Source organism: Phaethon aethereus (assembly GCF_964289735.1).
Source record: "Phaethon aethereus genome assembly, chromosome: 4".
NCBI lineage: Eukaryota > Metazoa > Chordata > Aves > Phaethontiformes > Phaethontidae > Phaethon > Phaethon aethereus.
Genome location: NC_138578.1, coordinates 59,898,000 through 59,920,552, shown reverse-complemented (window position 1 = coordinate 59,920,552; position 22,553 = coordinate 59,898,000). Strand labels below are relative to the sequence as shown.

At 40.5% G+C, this 22,553-nt stretch overlaps 1 protein-coding gene across 1 annotated transcript; it reads left to right on the top strand.

Annotated features, from left to right (window-relative positions):
- Nucleotides 1–589: 589 nt before the first annotated feature.
- PGM2 (phosphoglucomutase 2) lies at nucleotides 590–22,048 on the top strand (the record flags this gene model as incomplete). The annotated part of the gene is made up of 14 exons (XM_081999588.1): nucleotides 590–752; nucleotides 5,578–5,745; nucleotides 6,595–6,701; nucleotides 7,040–7,124; nucleotides 8,408–8,491; nucleotides 11,495–11,688; nucleotides 12,845–13,034; nucleotides 13,727–13,824; nucleotides 16,321–16,501; nucleotides 16,621–16,714; nucleotides 17,572–17,701; nucleotides 20,234–20,423; nucleotides 21,037–21,170; nucleotides 21,946–22,048. The coding sequence occupies exons 1-14, from the start codon at nucleotides 681–683 to the stop codon at nucleotides 22,046–22,048; spliced, it is 1,830 nt and encodes a 609-aa protein (XP_081855714.1). The 5' UTR covers nucleotides 590–680.
- Nucleotides 22,049–22,553: the final 505 nt, after the last annotated feature.

The window sequence follows — 22,553 nt, the reverse complement described above, 5'->3', positions numbered from 1 at the left end:
GACTTCATGTCTGCATGTTCCTTACAAGTTAGGGTTCCTCAGAGATCATCCCTCATTTATATTGGCTTTAAAAAGAAATCTAGGTAGCCTTAGCCCAGCGCCCGGGAGAAGTAACACTTTTATAAAAACAGCGTTAGTTTTCTTCTGTCAGCCATGCCAAGGGGGAGGCAGCAGCCGCGGCAGGTGCCATTCGTCGCGTTCCTGCCGTTAACGCTCGGAGGCCCGCTCCGCCTCCGCCTCCGCCCCCGCGCAGTGCGGGGCCTTCGGGGCCGCGCCCCGCCGGTGCTGCCCGTGTCCATCTGCCCCGGGGGCCTGCCGGGCCGCCCGGCACCGCCAGGGCGGCGGCGGGCGCTGCCCAAGGCCCCGGGCGAGCCCCGGTGCTGCCGGCGGGCAGAGCGGAGGTGAGGCGGCCCCGGCACGGCGCTGGCCTGGCCCGGCCCCGGCCTGGGCCTGGTCCCGGTGCCGGGCAGGCGGGCGGGGCGGAGGTGGGGCGGCCCCGGCCCTGACACCGGCCCTGACCCCGGCCTGGGCCTGGGCCTGGTCCCGGTCCTGGTCCCGGGCAAGCGGGCGGGGCGGAGGTGGGGCGGCCCGGCACGGCCCCGGCGGGCGGAGCGGAGCGGGCGCGCTGCGGAAGAGGGAAGGAGCGGGGTGCCGGTGCCGGTGGCGGCAGCGCAGGCGGCATGGCAGCGCAGAGCTCCGCCGGGGATGCCGCGCTCCGCCGTGCGGCCGAGCAGTGGCTGCTCTGGGATAAGGTGAGGGGCGGCGGTCAGCGGGAGCCTTCCCCGCCGGGAGCCCTCCGGGGCGCCGGCGTCCTCCCTGCCCCGCGGGTACGGCGGGTGCCGGGGCGGAAGGGGCCTTCTGGTCACGCAGGGATTTAGGGAGGGAGGCGGCGGGGGCGCAGGCTTGCGAAGTGTCAAGGCGGCGTGGGGCGAGTCTTGGCTTTTACATCGTGTCAGCGCTTTTGGAGCGGTCAGGGCGCTTGTTGAGTCCTCCTCCTCCGCTCTCAAAGCCCTCTGACAAAAAGGGGGTGCTCTCCCTCCTCCTCCCATCCCACCTCCCCTCCCTCCCGCCCCGCCGCCGCCTGCACCTTGACGCAGCCGCCCCGGCCTTGGGGCATGTCACAGCAGCCCCCCTTTCGCTGGGAAACCCACCGAGCTGCTCTCCAAATGCCGCCGCGGTAGCTGGCTCTCGGCTGTATCGAATCCCCTTCTGAAAAGGGCCCGCGTTGTTCCTAGCCCCTTCTGCTGTAGGGGCAGTTGATAGCGTTGAATTACTAAAGACAGGAATATATGGCTGCTTTGTCTGTCTGTCAGTGTTAAAAACCTCCAGGTACCTCCGTATTTTTGTTTACTAAAACATAGTTTCCAAAAGGCGTGGGCTTGCTTCAAAGGAGTAGGAAATGCAGAATGTGTCCTGCATCCTGATCCGTCGCCCAGTGCTTTGTGACCCTCACTGTTGATAAAATAACTCCTGAATCTTCAAAATTGTCTGGTTTCTTGGTTTTTGTCCTTTCCTCTGCTATTGCTTAGGAATACTTTACCATGCATTATTTTCCTTCTTGTTAAGGTGCTTAAATATCCTAAGACTTATCTTTGTGTCTTCAGTTTTCATCTTGACAGCACTATACGCAGAAGTAAAATCTTCGTGTATTTTTGTATTTCACATGTTTAAAGAAATGTTTTGCCATAGTGGTGTTCTGGACATGCTTATGTAGTTGCTTGCTGCTGCAGTTCCTACTGAGATGCAGGCCTGTATTTGGTATATGTGGTTTGCAGAGTTTTTTTGTCCCTATACATGGAATTTGTTCATTTCGCTGTACTGGAACACACTGGCCTTTGCCCCTCTTCGGTCACTTTAATGGCTGCCCTGGGCTCAGCATCGTACGATGCTCTCTGTTCTGTGCAACCTACTTTTTTTTTTTTGTGAGGTAATCTTACTTGAAGATTAACAAAGAAAATACAGAATAATTCTTTTTTTAGTATTATTTCCAGGTTGTAAAGGATGTCATTATAAGTACCTCAAGTTTGTTGTGATTATTGATTAAATCATTTGACTGTTAAATCTTCATTAAAAATCATTTGACTGTTTAACTGACCATTTAGCCAGCTCTGTTTTTATTAATGAGAATGCAGCGGCAAACCAGCCTTTCTTTCAGAAATGCTACTGTATCACATCAAATGACAGTAAGCTTTTGTGTCCTTTTTTTCTTTTTCCCCGTTTAATTTTGAGAAAACAGTCTGGATTTAAAGGGGTTCTCATTTCCATAACTTCCTTGAGTAACAGTTCTATTCCCATCTTCTGTGTAATCATTTTATTTTCAACTGGTTAGTGTGATTATTTTGTGAAACCCTCTGGAAATCTAATGCAGCATCCCTTATAGTATCTTTACTTTTGAAAGTTAGCTCTTTGTTAACAATTGTGTATTTGACTCAGCAATAATTGACCAGTGTGCAAAACCCATTGCTGACTGCTCAAGAAGGATGAGGTATTTTTGTTTCTCAGGGAGCTCTTATGTGTTTGTATTGAGTAACATAAGAATCCAATATAACCCTTGTCCATTTACTCTGATATTAAAAAAAAAAAGTTCCTTTTTGATGTGTAGGGATAGGTTAATATTTAATGATGATAAGCTGCATGTTCCTTACAGAATGATAGTTTGCAAGAACAAGCCCTTATGGCTGAAGACAGTCACACTGATTTAACAGGAAGTTTCTACCTAGAAACTACTCTACCTACAGTGTCTACCTCAATGACAATTACTGAGCTTGTTACCAGGCTGATTTTGTCACTGTATTCATTACAGTAGTATCACATTTTTCATTTCTATTATCAATTATAAAATTATGGATAGAAGGTAGCTTCTGGTTTTGTTAAAAATAAAACCTGTTTAGCCAGTAGCTGCCTCTCTACTCTCAAACCTTGTGGGGACTTCTGCACTGATGAAACCTCTTTGGGACCCTCCTGTAATGTAGATTAAAGCAAATTAACTCAAGTGTTACCAGGTGATGTTTAAGCAAATTGCACTACCGGATATTAACTCTGTATTAAATCACCTACCACTGCATTCACAGAAATCAGTATTCTCATACTTGGATCCATTTTTACTTGAAAGTAGAAAAGGTAACCTGAGAGAACCAGCAAGGAAGGAAAAAAGCCCCAGCATTGCATCCTTCAGATACAATTGGGTCCTCTTTTAGTAGAGATGCTGTGAGGATTTGGTTTTGGCTTTTTCTTCTGCTTCAAAATGTTTAGGTTTTTTTTTCTTAGCTGTCTACAATGGCATCATAACATTGCTAAAATTGAAACAAAATGGGAACAGCTGTCTGTACAGTAAAAAAAAAGGGGGGGAGGGCAGATTCTTGGTAGAATATAGCCGTAAACAATTGCAACAGGAATTCTGGAAAAATCCTTCTCCTGTATTAAACAGACTTGGGCCTGGCTTTTACCGTTACTTTGCTGGGGGCGGGGGGCGGGGGGCAAGGGGTAACAACTAAAACAACTACATTTACACAATCAAGTTTTTTCTAGTAAATGATGTGGACTGAAACTCCAAGACTCAGGCAGCCACCTGGATAAGTACAATCATTTAACCAGACCTGAAAAACTGGAGGATCCCTGTAGTTTCATAGTAGATCCCAAACCTGGGAAATTTCTCTAATAATGGTAAACAAAAATGTCCTTGGTTGTCAGAGCTACAGTATGATCCTAGTGCCAAGCTGACCTTCTGTATCAGCGTTACAGCTTCTAGTCTGTCCAACATCTATACAAATGTGTGCAGCGTCTACCCAGAGAGATGCCCATTTCAACGGTAAGAGACAACTCCTGTGCCCAAAGCTCATGCAGGGGAAGGGAAAAGGTGATGAGGCAGCATCAAAGCCTGATGCAAAAGGTGGCATTTAGGCTTCACCTACAAGACATAGGCCTGATATTGCAGCAAAAGTGCAACTTTTGAACAGCCTAAACTCAAAATAGTTATGCTGACCTATATTACTCTAGGATAACATAGAATTATATTTATTATTATAATTATAGAATATAATTACTGTGTAATAATACAGAATTATATTGAGCCTCCTACAAGGAAGTGTCAGTTACAATGTTCTTGGACTGCTAAATTGGTAATTCTTAAACTGGAAATCAGTAATTCTGGGGTACCTAGTTGCTTATTGCACCCAGGAATCCTGATACTTTTTTTTTTTTCTTGTTTAGCTTATTCTGCATTATATAGTTTGTTCATTAACACCAAAGGCTCTTTAGCTTTTTGGGTATTTATTTAAACTATGCTGTTTGTCCTGCAGCAGCGGCTGCACAGGTCAATGATTAGGGCATCCAGGCCCTGGTCTTAATTTGGTGTGGAGAATGCTTACACTTTTGTATGCAAACTCACTCACGTGCCTACTACTGTGCATCTTCTGCAGCATTTTCTGGAGCTGCAGAAATAATTTTTTTTTTTCCCTAGGATGATATGCCTTCCCTTCCTGTAAGCATTCCTAGGTCATCCAAGAAATAGTAAAGTCTGTGACTTTTATGAGGTCATTTGGTTGACTAGAAATCAAAGCTTGTTTGTCCATCTGGAAATTATAATCTTTGCACTCCAGTGTAAAGTGTGTGTAATCATGCGGTGAGTAAGCTGCGGAGGATGCCGCCTCTTCACATAGCCCTGTTGCCTGGTGACTGGAGTGTGCCATCTGTCCAGTTGGCTCATTGGTTTTCGAGAAATCAAATACTAAACTTCTCAAATCCCACGTTACTAAGATTGAGATGTTGGGGCATACTGGACTTTACTAATTCCGAAGTTTGGAAACAGAGTTGATAACAACAAAGAGGAGTCGATGCAAGCAATATCCCATGAAAAGCAGTGAGACTTAGAAACTCCTCACTGTTTGCAAGCAGTCTGACACAGCCTTTCCATCGCCACTCTGCACAGTCGTTTTACTGAAGAATTCAGCAGTAGTTGCTAAGCTTTCATCCTGAGGGTTGTGCTTATTTTTACAAGCATTACCTGCAAATGTTTTGCAAATTGCCATCTTTATCTTCTGCGTGGTCTGCTTAGTTTTGCTGCTGCCTCTGGTGTTAGCCAGTCTTGAGATAAGGTTATGATTTTTTTTTTTGTTTAACTCATAGTGCTAAGGAAGTAACAAATATTTCTTAATCATCAGCTTAACTTACCTTCTTATATGTTTAGAGTAGTTCTTGTGTTGTGATGACAAAAATTCTCTGAACTGTAAAGGTGCTTTTTTGGTTTGCTTTTGTTTTGTTTTTAAAACCAGAAAATATTAAAATAGACATCTTGGAAATCTTTTAACTTCCCAAAATGTTATATATACACTGCTGTCAAGGCAGCATGTTCACTTAAGGAAATAAATCTAAAATAAATAATATTTGAGGTTGCACTGACTGAAAATTAGGAAGATGTAGCAGGAGTTCTGGTGTTCTTGAAGTGGTGTGCTATGTTTCGATACTGAGATAACCCAGTACAGAGAGTGGGAAAGAAAGTCAGTTTTGTTAAGAAGCTTAAGCGTATTACAACCAAGCAAACGAAACCTTTTCTAGAATATCTGAATTTTGTATCTACAGAATCCAAAAACGTCTGCAACAGTGAAGCAACTGGTTGCTGAAGGAAATGCCGGAGAACTGCAGAAATACTTTGGCTTGCGGATGGAGTTTGGAACGGCAGGGCTCAGGGCTGCCATGGGAGCTGGGATTTCCCACATGAATGACTTGACTATTATCCAGACAACCCAGGTACTGTGTTCAGCACTTCATCTCACTGAACTGGTTGCACATACGAATGGAAGAGCCTCATTTATGACAAGCGAATGGGTATTCTATGGTAGTACAAGTTTTTTACTATTCCAACAGTTTTCTTAGCTGAGTGCTGATCTCTGAAAACAAGCAAAGCGAAGCTATTAAGCCATTAAAATAAGTTATTTTCCATATTTGATTTGCAATTGAATGTATACACAGCTACAGTTAAGCTAAAGTGGATCAGCTAGTCCTGATGCAACAACTACAAAAGAACCCAAAGGTAGACAGCATTTGGGTAAGCTTTGTGTATGTTGAACGTACGTTTTCATAAATGCAGTGAAGCTATACATACGCATGTAGGTCCTAAAATAGATCTTCTTGGGAAGAGCTGAAAAAAACCCCAAAACCTTAAATTACTCTAGCCTGGAGCGGTGGTGTATCATGTCCTAAGCAGGTTTATTAACAGTGAGGTTTAGTTAAAAAAACTGACAGATTTCCATTCAAAAAATGAAATATTGTCCAGTTGTTCTCTTCTTCAACTGAGACCTAACACAGCTAAATCATTTCTCAAAATCTGCAATTCAGACTAATCATGGTAACTGTTTCTTTCAGGAGTTGGTTCTGATTTTTCAAAAAAGTACTTAAATGCTTTCCAGCTTCACTATATTGATTGGAAGGTTTCTGATATTTCTTGGTGTGGTCCTAGACAAACTGAATCCCAGTCCAATTCAGTGAGATGTTATGTGTGCTTACCTTTCTAAGACATCAGCATCTTAGCAAGCATCTTAATGCAATGATAAATTAAATATTAAGATTGGGTTAATGAGGTGGATTTGTTGTCTTCAGGGATTTTGCAGATACCTAGAGAAGAATTTCAGTGACCTGAAAAAGAGAGGAGTTGTGATTGGTTTTGATGCTCGTGCCCATCTTTCCAGCGGAGGTAGTAGCAAAAGGTACTTTTTAGATTTTAAGTATCTTGTAGATGTCTCGTGTGATCCATTATGGTTTTATATCTGCTTTAACAGTATTTTCTCTTTCTGTAGATTGAATTAAGGTGAGGGATTTATAGCATTTCTATATTCTGTTAATGCCAAAGCATTGTGCTTTGTCTGTTGGGAATAGTGAGGGAACACATTTAAACTGGGTCTGTGTAATAATTTGGCATTTGTTTATATGGGTTTTTCTTTCGTGTTTTTTTTTTTTAATTGAAAGTGGGAGGATCTGTGAATTCTAGGAAATGAATTGCTGAGAAAATGAATATATTTCCTAGGCATCTTTTCTGCCTATTCAGGTTTGCAAGACTTGCGGCTAATACCTTCATCAGTCAAGGAGTTCCAGTTTATCTGTTCTCTGATATAACACCAACTCCTTTTGTGGTAGGTTTCTCTATTATATCTTCTTGTATACACACAAATTCTGTCGTATATTTTGCGTTACTTTCGTTAAGGAAAACTAGACAAACCACTTTTAACTTTTTAAGCTCTACCTGCAGTTAGTTTTGTGCTTATTTAGCTATATTTAGTTTGCAACATCCACAGCAAGAGAAGGAAGAAGCTTAGGGGAGTATCAGTGACTGTGGGATGTATTTCTATTCATTCCTGCATTTGGGCAGATTTCTTGTAGAAGACATCGTTTCTAGATTGCTGTGGAGTATGAAGTCTGAAACATACACTCGCATTAAGTTTTGTGATTGGTTGGTTGGTTTGGTTTGGTTGGGATTTTAAAATTTTTTTTTCTTTTTGGGATATTGAATCCAAAGTAGCCTTTTTAAGTAGCAGGTTGCTGGAGTGCAGCGATGTTATGGTAGGAGGTGTTGAACGTTGAATGTGTCTGCATTTTCACCATCGGATCACTAGATGTCAGTCCTCTAGAGCAATAAAGGAAACTCCTATCTCTGCACTAAAAGCAACAGTTTCTCCCGATACTGGTTGCTCCAGTGAGTGCTGCAAACCGAACATAGCAGGATGAAGACTTTGTATGTAGTATTCTTTATTGGTACAAATTTTGGTAGATTTAGGGTCAAATTATTCATAGTGCAGCTTAAAGCATTGTTGCAAGAACTGCAGTTGATTGCATTCAGTATTAAATAAAAAACCAGGCATAAACTCGAGCTGTACCTGTGGTCACAAATAATGCTTTATTTTTAATTTGTTCCACCCGTTTTGGATTTAAGAGGTCTCTCCAAAACAGTGCTCTTCTGAACCACGATAGAGTAGTTGCTCCACAGGCTGCTCTCAAAACATAGTACAGATGAGACTGCTCCAGTTGCAATTCTCTACTCTATGCAGACTTCTGTCATTACCCCAACAGACTTTGCACACTTAAAGACCTCAGGTGTCTCAAGTCATTCTAAAGTGGGCAACACATGCATTCAGTTTCCTTCTATAAAAACACTACTCTAGAGATCCACAAAGTGTCTGAAACAACGCTAAGAATATATACATGGGAAAACACATAAGAAAAAGCAAGGGCTAAAGTTGTGCCACGTGGGCTCTAGTGGAGCAAGTGCTACTTAGCTTCTGCTTTAGGGCATCAGTCTGTAGGAATCACATCCTGGCCTTCTTTTTGTTCAGCAGTATGGAAGTATTGCACATGCATGAGAACAAATAATACGTAATATTTTGCACATTCCACTTCTGATAACTTTCTCTTGTTACAGCCATACACGGTAACTCATCTGAAGCTTTGTGCTGGAATTATGGTTACGGCTTCCCATAATCCAAAACAAGATAATGGTTACAAGGTATTGCTATATGATCTATTTTTCTGGCTTTTTTTCAGAGGTTTTTTTGCATGTAGAGATACTAATACTATTGTGTATAGTTCCTATCATGGTATAGACCAAATTAGTTGATAGTCTGATCTCTTCTAGGTGTATGTATTTAAAGCTAGTAGCATGTTATACTGATAACATAGCTCTAAAAAGCAGGAAGATAAGTAATACCGTTGCATTCTTTCTGTGGTGGGTTGACCCTCACTACAAGAAGGATGCTGAGGTGCTTGAGCGTGTCCAAAGAAGGGCAATGAAGCTGGTGAGGGGTCTGGAGCACAAGTCTTATGAGGAGCAGCTGAGGGAGCTGGGCTTGTTCAGTCTGGAGAAGAGGAGGCTGAGGGGAGACCTTATCGCTCTCTACAACTACCTGAAAGGGGGTTGTGGTGACGAAGGTGTTGGTCTCTTCTGCCAAGTAACTAGCGATAGGACAAGAGGAAATGGCCTCAAGTTGCGCCAGGGGAGGTTTAGGTTGGATATTAGGAAAAATTTCTTCACCAAGAGGGTGGTCAAGCATTGGAACAGGCTGCCCAGGGAGGTGGTGGAGTCGCCATCTCTGGAAGTGTGCGGAAAACATGTGGATGTGGTGCTTCAGGACATGGTTTAGGGGACATGGTGGCGCTGGATTAACGGTTGGACCTGATGATCTTGAAGATCCTTTCCAACCTTAGTGATTCTGTGACCCTGGCTGGGAACCAGGTGCCCACCAAAGCTGCTCTGTCACTCCCCTCCTCAGCTGGGCAGGGGAGAGAAAATATAATGAAAGGCTCATGGGTCGAGATAAGGACAGGGAGAGATCAGTCAGCAGTTACAGTCATGGGCAAAACAGACTCGACTTGGGGAAACTAATTTATTACCAACCAAATCAGAGTAGGATAATGAGAACTAAAACCCAATCTTAAAAATGCCTTCCCCCCACACCTCCCTTCTTCCCAGGCTCAACTTCTACCTCCTCCCCACCAGTGGTGCAGGGAGATAGGGAATGGGGGTTGTGATCAGTTCATCACTGCTGCTCCTTCCTCCTCAGGGGGAGGACTCCTCACACTCTTCCCCTGTTCCAGTGTGTGGTCTCTCCCATAGGAGACAGTTCTCCACGAACTTCTCCAATGTGAGTCCTTCCCACAGACTGCAGTTCTTCATGAACTGCTCCAGTCTGGGTTCCTTCCACAGGGTTCAGTCCTTCAGGAGCAGACTACTCCACCGTGAGTCCCCCGCGGGGTCACAAGTCCTGCCAGCAAACCTGCTCCAGCCTGGGCTCCTCTCTCCATGGGTCCACAGGCCCTGCCAGGAGCCTGTTCCAGCGTGGGCTTCCCACGGGGTCACAGTCTCCTGTGGGCATCCTCCATGGGCTGCAGGTGGAGATCTGCTCCACCATGGGGCTCCGTGGGCTGCAGGGGAACAGCCTGCCTCACCATGGTCTTCACCACGGGCTGCTTCATCTCTCCTCCCCCTCCTTCTTCACTGACCTGGGGGTCTGCAGGGCTGTTTCGCATGTTCTCACTTCTCTCTCCAGCTGCAACTGTGCAGGTTCCCCCCCCGCCCCGGTTTCTTAACTCCGTTCCCCCAGATGTGCTGCTACCGTTGCTGATGGGCTCGGCCTTGGCCAGTGGCGGGTCCATCTTGGAGCCAGTGTCAGATGGCTCCATCGGATAGAGGGGAAGCCTCTAGCAGCTTCTCACAGAAGCCACCCCTGCAGCCCCCACCCCTACCAAAACCTTGCCATGCAAGCCCAATATGCTTTGGAACACTCTAAAATATTAAGTGACCTCTTTTCAAAAGCATTAATCATTTCTCCAATTCATGATGTAAAAAGATCTTTTTAGTTTTATAAACCCAAAGAGTTAAAAATATGTGGAACCTAATGAGTTGCTGGTACAAAACATTTTGAATAAATTCCATTAATTTTTTCTAATATATTTTTCTTTTGCTAAGTGAGTGTGACTTTTTTTTATGACAGAAATCTGCTTTCCAGTGGAAAAAAAACATGACTGAGCTGCCTGTCTGCCAGTCATCCCATAGCAGGACTAGTCATATACAGACAGTTTCCAAACTATGAAAATGGAAATTGGGATATCTTTTTTGTCGTCTTTATAGAAAACGAAGGCATTAGCAGGGATGATTTCTTGCTGTCTCTCCCTCCAGAACTTAATGTCTGTTTAAAATTGCTTTTTTAAATATTTCATGTATTGATCTTGATAGCTTATTTGGATGTTTTATCAATTTCTCTTTTAATCAACTTTTTTACATTTTTCTTTTTTTTTGGGCTACACATGTACATGGCCCAGATGCTGTTAGGTATCTTTCTTTAAACTTGTGGTCTGTAAACGGTCAGTAGAAGGAAGTGTGCAAACAACTGTAAAAAAGTAAAACATAATAAGTACCCCTCTTCCTGGATATGACTTGCTTATCATGGATGTGTAAGCAATCAACAAAAAGGCAAAGACTACAAATAATGAACATCTTGAAACTTAGTTGAATTTGTGTTTGCTGTTGTGGCAACACTGCTGCTATAGGCAGCTGCAAAGGTTTTGTGTCTTTCTCCTTCATTTTTTCTCTTTTGTGGTAAATGTGTTTCACATTTGCACACTCTTTTCCTCTTAAGAATTCTTCTATATATAATGATTATACCTAAAAATCTGGAAGAAAGTATATGAAATAGCATGGACAAAAATCCCAAGTCTGGCAGACAAGCTCATACTTGAATCTTCTCAATAAATGAGCTGGGTCATGTTTTGTGTTTCATTATGGATTTTTGATATCTTCTGATAAAATTAAACAGCTTTTTTTATATAGAACAAAAATGGGTTGCAAGAGAAAACACTGAGAATATGAACAGAGGAATGCTCTGGGTGTACTTAAGCCTAATTTACTGTAATACTCTACCAAATGTAGTGCAACTTAGCCAACAGAAAAACCCAACAAAGCTATCCTACAATGTTAATGAACAAATACTCACTTACCCTATTTATTATTTAGGTTTACTGGGAAAATGGTGCTCAGATCATTTCCCCTCATGACAAAGGAATTTCTCAGGCTATTGAGGAGAACCAAGAGCCGTGGCCTCAAGCTTGGGATGACAAACTGATTGACAGCAGCCTGCTACTTCATGATCCGTATGCCATGGTCAATAAGGAATATTTCAAAGACATACAGAAACAATGCTTTCACAGGTAACTGGTGTTAACTCCGTTAAGAACATGGGGTTTTCCATCTAGTATGTCAGTGGGGCAGTTTAAATTGATGGAAGTCAGGGCAGCAATGATCCGGTTCTGTCTGTGCCTTCTTGTCATCTTTTGTGGTGGCACCGGCAGCTGCGTGGTGACGTAGTAAGCCAGTTCATGAAGCTGGTTTGGCAGAAGTCCAATCCAGCAAAGTGAGCGATTAGTTTCTGATTATATCATCTCCCTTTATTTGCATGACTACACATCAACCAAATGCCACAGCAAGACTGGGGCTATCTTGTGCAGCTGGGGGTGAGCTGACACTGATGGTCCAACAGACCAAAATGGGCTTCTAAGAGAGAAGGTGACCCAGGCTGTTAAGCGAGTTCTGGAAGAAGGAGTCTTGCTCTGTCATTCTAACCTTGCATGTGCTCCTGGTGGCCCTGGGTGCCTTGCATGAGCCTATTCCTGCCACTTGCTCTTTAAAAAGCTTTACTCAGCAAAATAAAGTGAGATGTTGCTCTTTGTGATTAACAAGTAGAATTGTTTATGGATTAAACCATCATCTAATGATGAGCAGTAATCTGTTAGATCTGCTTATTTACATCAAAATTTTAACCACCAGTAACCACGTTCTTATTCTCACTAAAAGTCAGAAACTAGGAAATTTGCGCTACGTGAGAAATTATGTGGCTTTTTCAGAATAGGATTTAAATGGCTCCTTACGAGTTTACATGCCTTTAGGTATGTTCTACACATTCAGTAACATACTTCATAAAAATGAGTGTACTCAAATGAGGCAGGCTGCTGTCGGTTCACTGTGTTCACAGTCTTTGGAGCTGGTTTAAACGCCAGAGTTGAGGATGAAGAGTTGTCTTAGTTGTATTTGTTTTCTACTCGCCTCCTCTGGCATGCATAGAGCATACTATCTTTCTAATTCCAATGATTTGCACCTACCAGGGCATTAGATATCAAGAGTGACTCATATTGCTAGAAAATGAGGCGAAGCCAATTTTCAAGTCACTACCTTTAAAATCTGACCTACTTTAATCTATAATTTTAATAATGATATAGAATACTGAGTCATATCTGTTTCCAAACATCATCAATTTTGTGCAGAATATTCTTCCATATCCAAGTTTACTGTTAATCTGTTTTATTTCAGGAATATAAACAAGAAAACAAACCTGAAATTTGTTCATACTTCGGTGCATGGCGTAGGTCATAAATTTGTGCAGTTGGCCTTCAAGGCGTTTGACCTTAGCCCTCCTTTTGCTGTTCCGGAGCAGAAGGATCCTGATCCAGAATTTCCCACAGTGAAGTATCCAAATCCTGAAGAAGGCAAAGGTGTTCTGGTAAATAGATTTAAAAAAAAAAAAAAAAAAATTAATAGTTGCAATGTCTTTCAAACAGTGTTTCCTTTCTGGCAGTATTCATGGCTATTAATACTGGTTGAAGGTCTATTTTGTTTCTCTTTCGTAGCCTTACATTTAGACAAGAGTTAGCTGGTATCCTTTCATTGAAATTTATAACTGTTTTTGAACCAGGCAGGTAATAATTAACTGTCACTTTAAACTACTTTGTCCTGCACTCTAACAGAATGGGCAGCATCTGCACATACAACATAGTGATACAGTTCCCTTAAAAAATAAAATAATAATAAAGAAATCTTCACAGTTGGTTTTGGAAAGTTTGTACAGTTTACATCTGAAATACAAGGACTAAATTGTTCTGATATGACACCAGGACCGGGCAGGGGAAGTCCTGAAAGGCAGTTAGAATTTCTGCTACACTTTGTTATTGAAGAATCCTGTTGAATCTAAGTAGCATTTGACTCAGGTTGCAGAAGTGGAATGATGTAGGTGAAGTTAAATATTCTGACCTGTGCTCTACTGCTGCTAGGCTTGAAGTTTTGGGTTTCTTTGTAGAGATATTTTGGGTGTTTGAGATTAAATAATTTTCCCAATTTATTTAAAACCTATAAAGATAGTGAAAATATTTTTTGGGAGTATTAAAATTCACCTGGTCTTGCTTACCACTTTTCCAGACCTTGTCTTTTGCTTTGGCCGAAAAAGATGGGGCAAAAATCATTTTAGCAAATGATCCTGATGCTGATCGACTTGCAGTGGCAGAGAAACAAGAGAGGTATGGTAATAAAGAAATGCAAACCATTTTCATTTTTTACTTAAAGGCTAGGCTCGTTTGGGGGATTCTTTCTACCCATGTTGCAAAGGAAGGTAGAATAAGTTGCAGTAGTAATTTTTGGACTGAAAACACATAGAAGTGTGAGAGGACTGTATGAAGCAGACCACAGTAGGGGCAGCAAATGAAATAATGATTAATATTAGACACTGTAGAGAAGCCTGAATAAATACTTGACACACTGTACTTGAGGCATGCACAGAAGCATGTGAATTGTTGTGATTGTGCTATACCTTTTTAAAGGTAGGTTTTCAGTTAGCAATTTTTCACAGAAGACAGATAAACAGTCTTTCATACTATGTTTATTAAATAATAACTTGAATATTCAGGAGGACTTCTGTAGTTCCCTGATAATCTCAGGAATAGGGAACATCCCTGTTCTTTAGTATGAGTTCCTTCTTTCTCAAATACTGTTAGACGAGACATTTTACTAACCATTAGATGATTTGGGCCTCTCTCGCTCAATTCCCCACTTCTGTGCAAAATGATAGGTACCTGCATTTCACCTTAAGCTTTGTCAGTGTTTGGTACTTTTCAGTATAGCCATTTGCACTCTCTCCTTTAAGGACCAGCTATACCTGCATGATTTATCTATATATATCGTGTCAGAGAACAGGATCACAAAAAGTAAACTTGCTCAAACAGGGGCTTCTCAAATTTTTCCATATGTATGGAATGTATGACCTATAGTTCTGACCCAATATTGCCATCCCCTTATTTCATGCCCCCCCGGTATGCTGTACTTCTACAATTGTTTGCATTTCTGTATTGTGGTTATATTTGATGAATGAAAATAAGCTGAAGTACTGCACTTGTTATCATCTACAGATAGTGGTGTTTCTCTTTTATCTACCTTGATAAAGCAGAAACTAATCTGAGCTGTTAGAAACCATAAATCTCTAATAAAAGGAAACGTCAAGGTTTTTAGCTCAGAGAGGAGCAGAACAAAAATCTGCCTCTAGGCCAGCAGCAAAAATGATGTAAGTGAATTCCCTGTGCATGAGAGCCAGAAGAAGGACATAAAATCATGGCAACAGCCCTTGGTACCCAAGGGATAAGATGGGCACCTACTAGATGTCATCAGTGATTGTGGATGATGCAGATATTTGAACCTGTATCACTTAGGCAAATTCCAAAAACCCAGTAAAAGGAGACAGTACAAATATCCATTTTTGCTCACCAGATAATGTCTTTTGGTCTTGTGGCAGCTTCAAAGGTGGCACTGTTTTCTTTGGGGCTTGGGGTTTTTTTTTTTTAACTCATTAGCCTCACAGCATGAACTAAGGAGGCTTCTCTGCCTTTAAAAGAAGAATGAGCTAATTGGCCCTCTGCTGTATCTCGGGCAGTGTTAGCTGAAATATCTTTATTTTAATGTTTTTGGCCTGTGCCAGCCTCAGTTGGCAATTAAGCATTGAGGAAAAGGCTTAAAAAGCTTCAGTTTGTGCTAGTTATGATGGGTTAAAACAAGAATGCAAAATCACTCCTATTTTTTATCTAAAAACTTACACCTCCCTTCAAGCCTTTGGTAGCTGTAAGTTTATTGTATTTATTGCCATTGAGAGCGTGGTGCTCTCATTCTGCTACCTCTTTGCTAATTGTTTAGCCAGTCTCAGTTGTCTCCTAAGTTTCAGTCCTGCGTCCCCCTCTCAGACTTCTGCTGTAGCTGTTCATACACTAATCAAATATTAATATGGACTTCTACAGTATCTGTACTTCTTCTTTGACAGAAACTCCTGCTAGAGCACACTCTCTCAGCGCTCTTAAGCTAAGTTGTCGCTGTGCATTGCTTTGTGCCTGTTGGCATCAATAAATGCAGGAGACTGAATCTGCTTCTCTTTCACAACAGGTACTGTTTCTGTAGGTCTTGGTTTTTGTCAGTTTGGCGGTGTCTTTGTCCTCTTTTGTGACTGGGAATTTTTGGGCAATTTTGACATCTGTCTTTCCTTTTTTCCTTCAATTTTTTCTTGTTCTAGCAACACATCAATGTTAATCTTTTTTTACCTGTTTGCAATTTTTTCCAATCTTCTCAGTGTATTTGTGATTACATAAGAAGTATTTGTCACTGAGTCAACTCAAAATACTGATCACTTGAGAATTGTATTTTCGTGTCTCTGTGCTTGTCTTAATCACTGATTTTATAATTTGTCTGCTGAATATGTTTGTTTTACTTAAAATATACTGGAAATATCACTGTTTCATCTTTGGATGAACTCAAAAGCTGGGACATCTGATGGAAGAGGAAGGCAATCACTTCAGATTTTTTGGGGGGAGTAATTTTTTTGTTTGTTTGTTCATAACGAACACATGATATCTTGTTATTGTTACTTGGAGTTCAGATGCAGTGGTTTATATGGAAGAACCAATAGATTTATTTTTTCTCCCTCCAGTATTATCTTTTGATTTCATATACTTTCTAATTCTTTTTTTTTCCCCCTTCAGCGGTGAATGGAAAGTGTTTTCTGGAAACGAGCTGGGAGCTCTTTTAGGCTGGTGGATCTTCACTTGCTGGAAAAATCACAATAGGGACACTTCTGCCATTAAAGATGTCTACATGTTATCCAGTACTGTTTCTTCCAAAATCCTAAGAGCAATTGCGCTAAAGGAAGGCTTTCACTTTGAGGTAAGCAACATGTTACATGTTATTCCATGCTCTTTTATTTGCTTTCCTACACAGTGTCATATCTTTGTAAAACTTTGCTTTTATTTTTAATGCCTTTTTTTTCCTCCTCACTGCTGTAGGAAACACTGACAGGTTTCAAGTGGATGGGCAACCGTGCCAAACAGCTCATGGACCAGGGAAAAGCTGTTCTGTTTGCATTTGAGGAGGCTATAGGTAAGAAACAGAATATTATGTTCTGGTATCCTGTAAAATAGTGAAAGTAGGACTGCTACAAAAAATGGCAAAGTAAAAGTGTCCTCAACACAATGGGTGTACTTCCCATGAGTAGTCAATAATCATCCATTTGGCTGATTGGTATCGTTAGTTTTAATCCCTTTGTATCTCTGCTTAGCACAGACTATGTTGATGTGAGCTAGGTGTATATATCTTCAGTAGTATGGCTGTGGAGACTTGGACTGCAAATTCTGCACAAGCTATTTAAAAAAAACAAACACATTTTTCAGACTTCAAATTGAGTATGTTTACCTGACAGTTTTAAGCTCAGTTTAAATGTGAATAAAATAAGTAAAAACTCCCCCAAATTATACTTGTAAACTGGAAAGCCCTGAATAAAAGGTATGAGTTCGTGAGAAGAAAATTGTAAAGCTGTAATGCTATTTCTTGAATATCTTAGTACCTGAAAAACAGAGAAAATGTGAATAATTTCACAGTTAATTATCAGTGTTACCATGTAAGGGTAATCACGTTTGGGACAAAGTGCTATACTTGCATTGTTCCTGCAGTGTGGCATTTCTCTTTCATGAGAGCTCCAAAAGTACTCAGGAGCATCTGGCACTGATATGATACAAATCTGTCTCTATCTTGAAATTCCATTAAATACCTTGCTTATCTAAAATTAACACTGATTAGTGTGATTTCCACTTTTGGTTAAACTCTAAAATGCCCGTACTATGGTAATGTGCATTTCTCCTTTAAAAGACGTTGGTTTGATTAACTCTGCACAACCTCTCCCCATTTGATCTTATTTCTTCATAAAAATATATCAACTATATAAAATTTTCTTTGTTTAGGGTATATGTGCTGTCCTGCTGTTCTGGACAAAGATGGTGTCAGCGCTGCTGTTATAACTGCGGAGATGGCTAGCTTTTTGGCAGCCAGGAATTTGTCTTTGTCTCAGCAGCTGAAAGCTGTCTATGATGAGTGAGTTTGATTATAATTGTTTAATTTTCAGATTTGCTCCATTCCACATACTGGGGTTAATAGGGACCCAATAGCAACCTATAGTATATGAAGAAATAAAAATTGGGTTATTAATCTCTTAGAAAGCGCTCCTTCCTCATAGGCATGAACATATTTATGACTTTGTTTTCTGTTGTTTTAAGGTATTTTAAAAATAATAATATTACCTTAATAATTCCCTATCAGTTAATGAGATTTTTGAGGTATTTTTGCCTGCTTGTCTAAACGGGTTTTTCCCTTTTGGGGAGTTTTGCTCTGGGATCCTTTTATGGAAGATTGGCCTGGTTTTGGCTAGCAGTATTGCTGTGTTGTAGAGATCATAGTACTTCCTGCTGCTTAAATGTGCCAGACACCCAAAAATGTTGATGGCAGAATGGGTCTAAGTAGCTCTGTCATATTTATGCAACTCATAGAAGCCAACTTGACTCTGTCCTGCTTGCAGGGCTGCTTGTGATTAAATTAATTCTAGCTGACTCTAAAGTTAGGCCTTTTATTATATTATTCTGTCTTTTTTTGATGAATAGTATATGTCAGTTGTTGGTTGTTCTTTCTCTTTCTGCTCCTGAATACTAAGATTTCAGCTGATTATGCAGAAGTGCTGTGACTGGCCATAACTATTGGCTATATGTAGCTGGGTATCCCTCTGAGCGCTTTTAATATGAAGGACGACTTTTGTTCTTTTTTAATGTGTTCAAAGACCTACAAAAAGTCAATAGCAAAGATGGCTATTGGATTTCATGGGGCAGGGAGTGTTTTTGTGGGGGTTTTGGGTTGTTTGTTTTAATGGAGGGAGCAGCACAAGCTGGCTGATGCTCTCCACCTCTTCATGTCTCATAGACACTAACAAAGGAATGGTGGAACCTGCAGAGAGACTCATGGAAAACTCCAGCCTTGGTGCTGCTTGTTTTACCAGTCCTCAGAGCTCCCATTTGTGTGGAACACTAGCCATGCTTGTTTCACCCACTGTTTAAGAAGGAATCCAATAGCAAAGACTTTCTAACATGCTGCATAAACAAACTGTGGTATTTATCAGCTGTTGTACATGGCAGAAGCTTAGGTGGGTTCAAGCAAACAGTAATATAAATGCATGGAAGAGGAATTAATGCCTAGAGCTGCAAATATAGCATCTGACATGAGAATTCCCTTAATTACTCATAGCTGGAAGTGTATATTCAAAGAATTACCCTTCTCTGGCTCATGCTTTTTTTTTTTGTTTAAAAAACACCTGCTTCAGGTTGCCTTCAGAAAATTTAACTGAGTGGAACTCATCTGTGCCCCAGTGCCACTGTGTACACAGCCACTGAAGAGGACTCTAAAAGTCAGAGCTCATTTAGCATAAAAGTAGTAGTGCAGACTGCAGATGCACCTCAAAGTAAAATGTCACTGCACATAGTCTCTCTTTGTGGAAAAGCTACAGGTACAGGGAAGGATACAAATCTGCCTTGTTAAATGGATGCTTGATAACTAGAACTGGCGCAGGGGGTTCTTGTTTTGGGGGGTCATTTTGTGTGTTTGTTTGTTTGTGGCTAGTATAGAGTTGCAGTTTTCTACTCCTTACTACTTTATTCTTTGTCAGATTTGTCTTGTGAGTTGCTGTTGAAGCAGAAGAAACTCTACTCTGTATTTTGGAGGTGTAGAAGCGGGGTCCGTTCTCAAAGAAGTAAATGCGGATCAGGAAAAGAACACCATCCTAGCAGGCTCATCACTTCTTTCAATTATAGGATATGTTTTGTTAATTCCCTTGCTGGATTCTCAAGACTGTTATAACAACTATTGACCTTCATGATATCCATTCTGGTATAAACACGACCCTGTTTAAGGAACCTTTCAGGTTTCTAGTGTGAACATTCCAGTACTAGTGAAAGATTCTTCCCTTCAGATTTTCTGTGGCATCACGGATACTCATTGGGTGTTGATCTTTAGTAAGAGGTCACTTAGACAGCCAGTCCAGGCTTCTGTGCTTCTCAACAACATGCTGTTTTGAAAAGTCAGTGTTAGCAGGTGATTTGTCTTTTGATGCAGATTCTGTATCATATTACCTGGCAGCAAACACATAAGGTAAAGAGATGATGTTCAGAACAGTTTGGTTTGGTAGAAACACTTTAATGCGAGAGCAGCTTCTGAAGTGTGATTGGAAAAAAACAGTCTAGAAAAGATCAGCTGGAATCCAGTCAAAGAAGCTATTTAGATGTAGTCTGTTCTCTTCCTATGGTGGTTAGAGCTCTTGAAGGCAATAATGGCATCTTTTTCCTTCTGGTTTAGCAGTAAACTTTCTCATTTTAAATCATTAAAAGAAAAAGGTGTCTGCACAGAAGTTTCTTTAAACTATGTAAAATAGGACAATTAAGCTGTTGAGGCCTTTTTAATGCTACAGTTGGGTGAGCATGACTACAGTATATATTCTTGCTTTATAGAAGTTTGTATAATGTATATGGTGTACAACTCTTAAGAAGAACATTGCTTCTTCCATTCATTAATATTGTGTCTTCACAGATATGGCTTACATATTACCAAAGCTTCCTATTTCATCTGCCATGATCCTAAAGTTATTCAACAGCTTTTCGACAACCTTAGAAACTTCGATGGAAAAAACACATACCCAAAATCTTGTGGTAGATTCAAAGTTTCTGGAATAAGGGATCTAACTACTGGGTATGACAGCAGCCAGCCAGATCAAAAGGCTGTAAGTATATTTTTTTAATTATATATAAATCATATAAGTATGTATATATACATATATGAAAAATTCTATGGAGAAACACTCTAAACATTATGTTACACCCTGAGTCTTAAAATAAGCTAGATTGGGGATGATTGTTTTGTCTTGGTGGGAGGAAATGAAGGTGGGGTGGGGAGCTGGTTTGGTTTTGTGGATGACAGTCTGTAAAGGGAGGTAGGAGGATCTTGCTGTTTTGCTACAGCAATCTCACATTATTTTCTTGTAAGCTAAACTCTCTGCTGAGATGTGACTTTGGGTTCTTTAGTTTTGCACAGTCCATGTTTCTTTTCCTCCCAGGAAATGCCATCACAGAACAATTTCTATTTGCAGTCAAAATGTTGACTAGACTGAAATGAGCTACCTAGCCGTCATGTAATGCTGCCAGATTCTAGGCTGAGGGTAAGGCTGTCATTGGCCTGCTGTGATCTCAAGTCCACAATGATGAAGGAAACAGAACAAAGCTTAACTTTAGTTGATCCTTTAGTTGCATTCTACGACATCATCATGGGTTTTGTCTTAAATTCATTATATATAGTCATGTTCCAAGCTTCTAAAAAATTGTTCTTGCTATTTCTAGATACTTCCCACTAGTAAAAGTAGCCAAATGATAACGTTCACTTTTGCTAATGGAGGAGTGGCCACAATGAGAACCAGTGGGACAGAACCAAAGATCAAATATTATTCTGAACTTTGTGCACCTCCAGGAAACAGGTATTGTCACTTACAGCAGTAAATGCCATGTAATAGGGGCTGTGTGACTTTCTGGTATTGTTTTGGTGGGGAAGGGGCTCTCCATGATCAAACAATATTACTACAGTCATTGTTTTAGTGAATGTATTTGCGTAAAGCTTCAATTCTGCAAAACTTGTTGACGCATTCTTGTCACTGAAATTCCTTTGAAGTTGGTTTCACATTCAGTAAAAACAATACCAAGAAAAACATTCTGCCTTAAATGAAAGTAGACATATTCACTCTCTTTTTACAGACGTAGTTGCTTTAAACTTGCACAACTATATATAAAGTGTTCTAATATATTTTAAACCCTTTTATGTTTAGTAATTATATCCTTGACTAACAGCCTTGGAAATCGTATCATCTTAAAGATAAGCTTAACTTATGTAATGAAAATAATGCTTTCTCACAGATGAAAATTAATCTGAAAATACTGTTACAAGTTACATTTCTAATCATATACATTTAGTAATAGAAGATCTTCTGAACTCAAACTGGTTGTTCTATTTTAGTTTATATTATGGGTTTATGCTTCTCCATAGTCTTAAGTGCCTTCATGCATGCCAGTTGGAAGTGAACATCAGTGCATTACCATAAGAAATCAAGTGTATGTACTTCTAGCAGTAAAAGAAAATGTTTGTCTAAAACAGTGCAACAGACTTAAAAATGCCTCCGACTGAAAATGTGCTTTTCAGCTTTTTAGCTTCTCTACTGTGACATTGTTTTCTGTATTTGTGTGGATTTTATTTCTCAGTGATGTTGAGCAGCTGAAGAAGGAGCTAGATGAATTGGTCAACGCTCTTGAAAAACACTTCTTTCAACCAGAAAAAAATAATCTTCAACGAAAGACTGAGTAAAATAACAAAGTTACTACCTTAATTGTTTTTTGCAGCATTAGAAGTGCATTATTTAAGAAGTAATGATTTTTAGGACCAAACATCTGAGAACTCAGACTAAAAAGACTTCTGCTTTTGTTAAGAGTTATTCTGGGTACTCTTGGATCTAGTATCTTATTTTGAAAGGCAAGTACCTTTACCCTTAAAGGACCAAAAAACCCTGATCAGTTGAACTAAAAACTTTATGAACTAAAAGTTGACTGCAAATGTATTTCGATCAAAACTTGTTTTAATTAAATATTATAAGTAATATCCTGATTTCTGAAATGCAGCCTGTTTTGTGGAGTTTATTTCTTTTGTGTGCGTGTAATCTGGTAATACTATGCAACTTTATTTAGGTTTAGATTTGCAAAGCAAGCTCTTCCATTAACAACAGGTACTGAAAGCCTGTGGTGAGACTTTGACAAACTTGGGGCAAATGTTTCAGAAGTGGTGATATTTCTTGGGGATTTTGGCCCAAATAAAC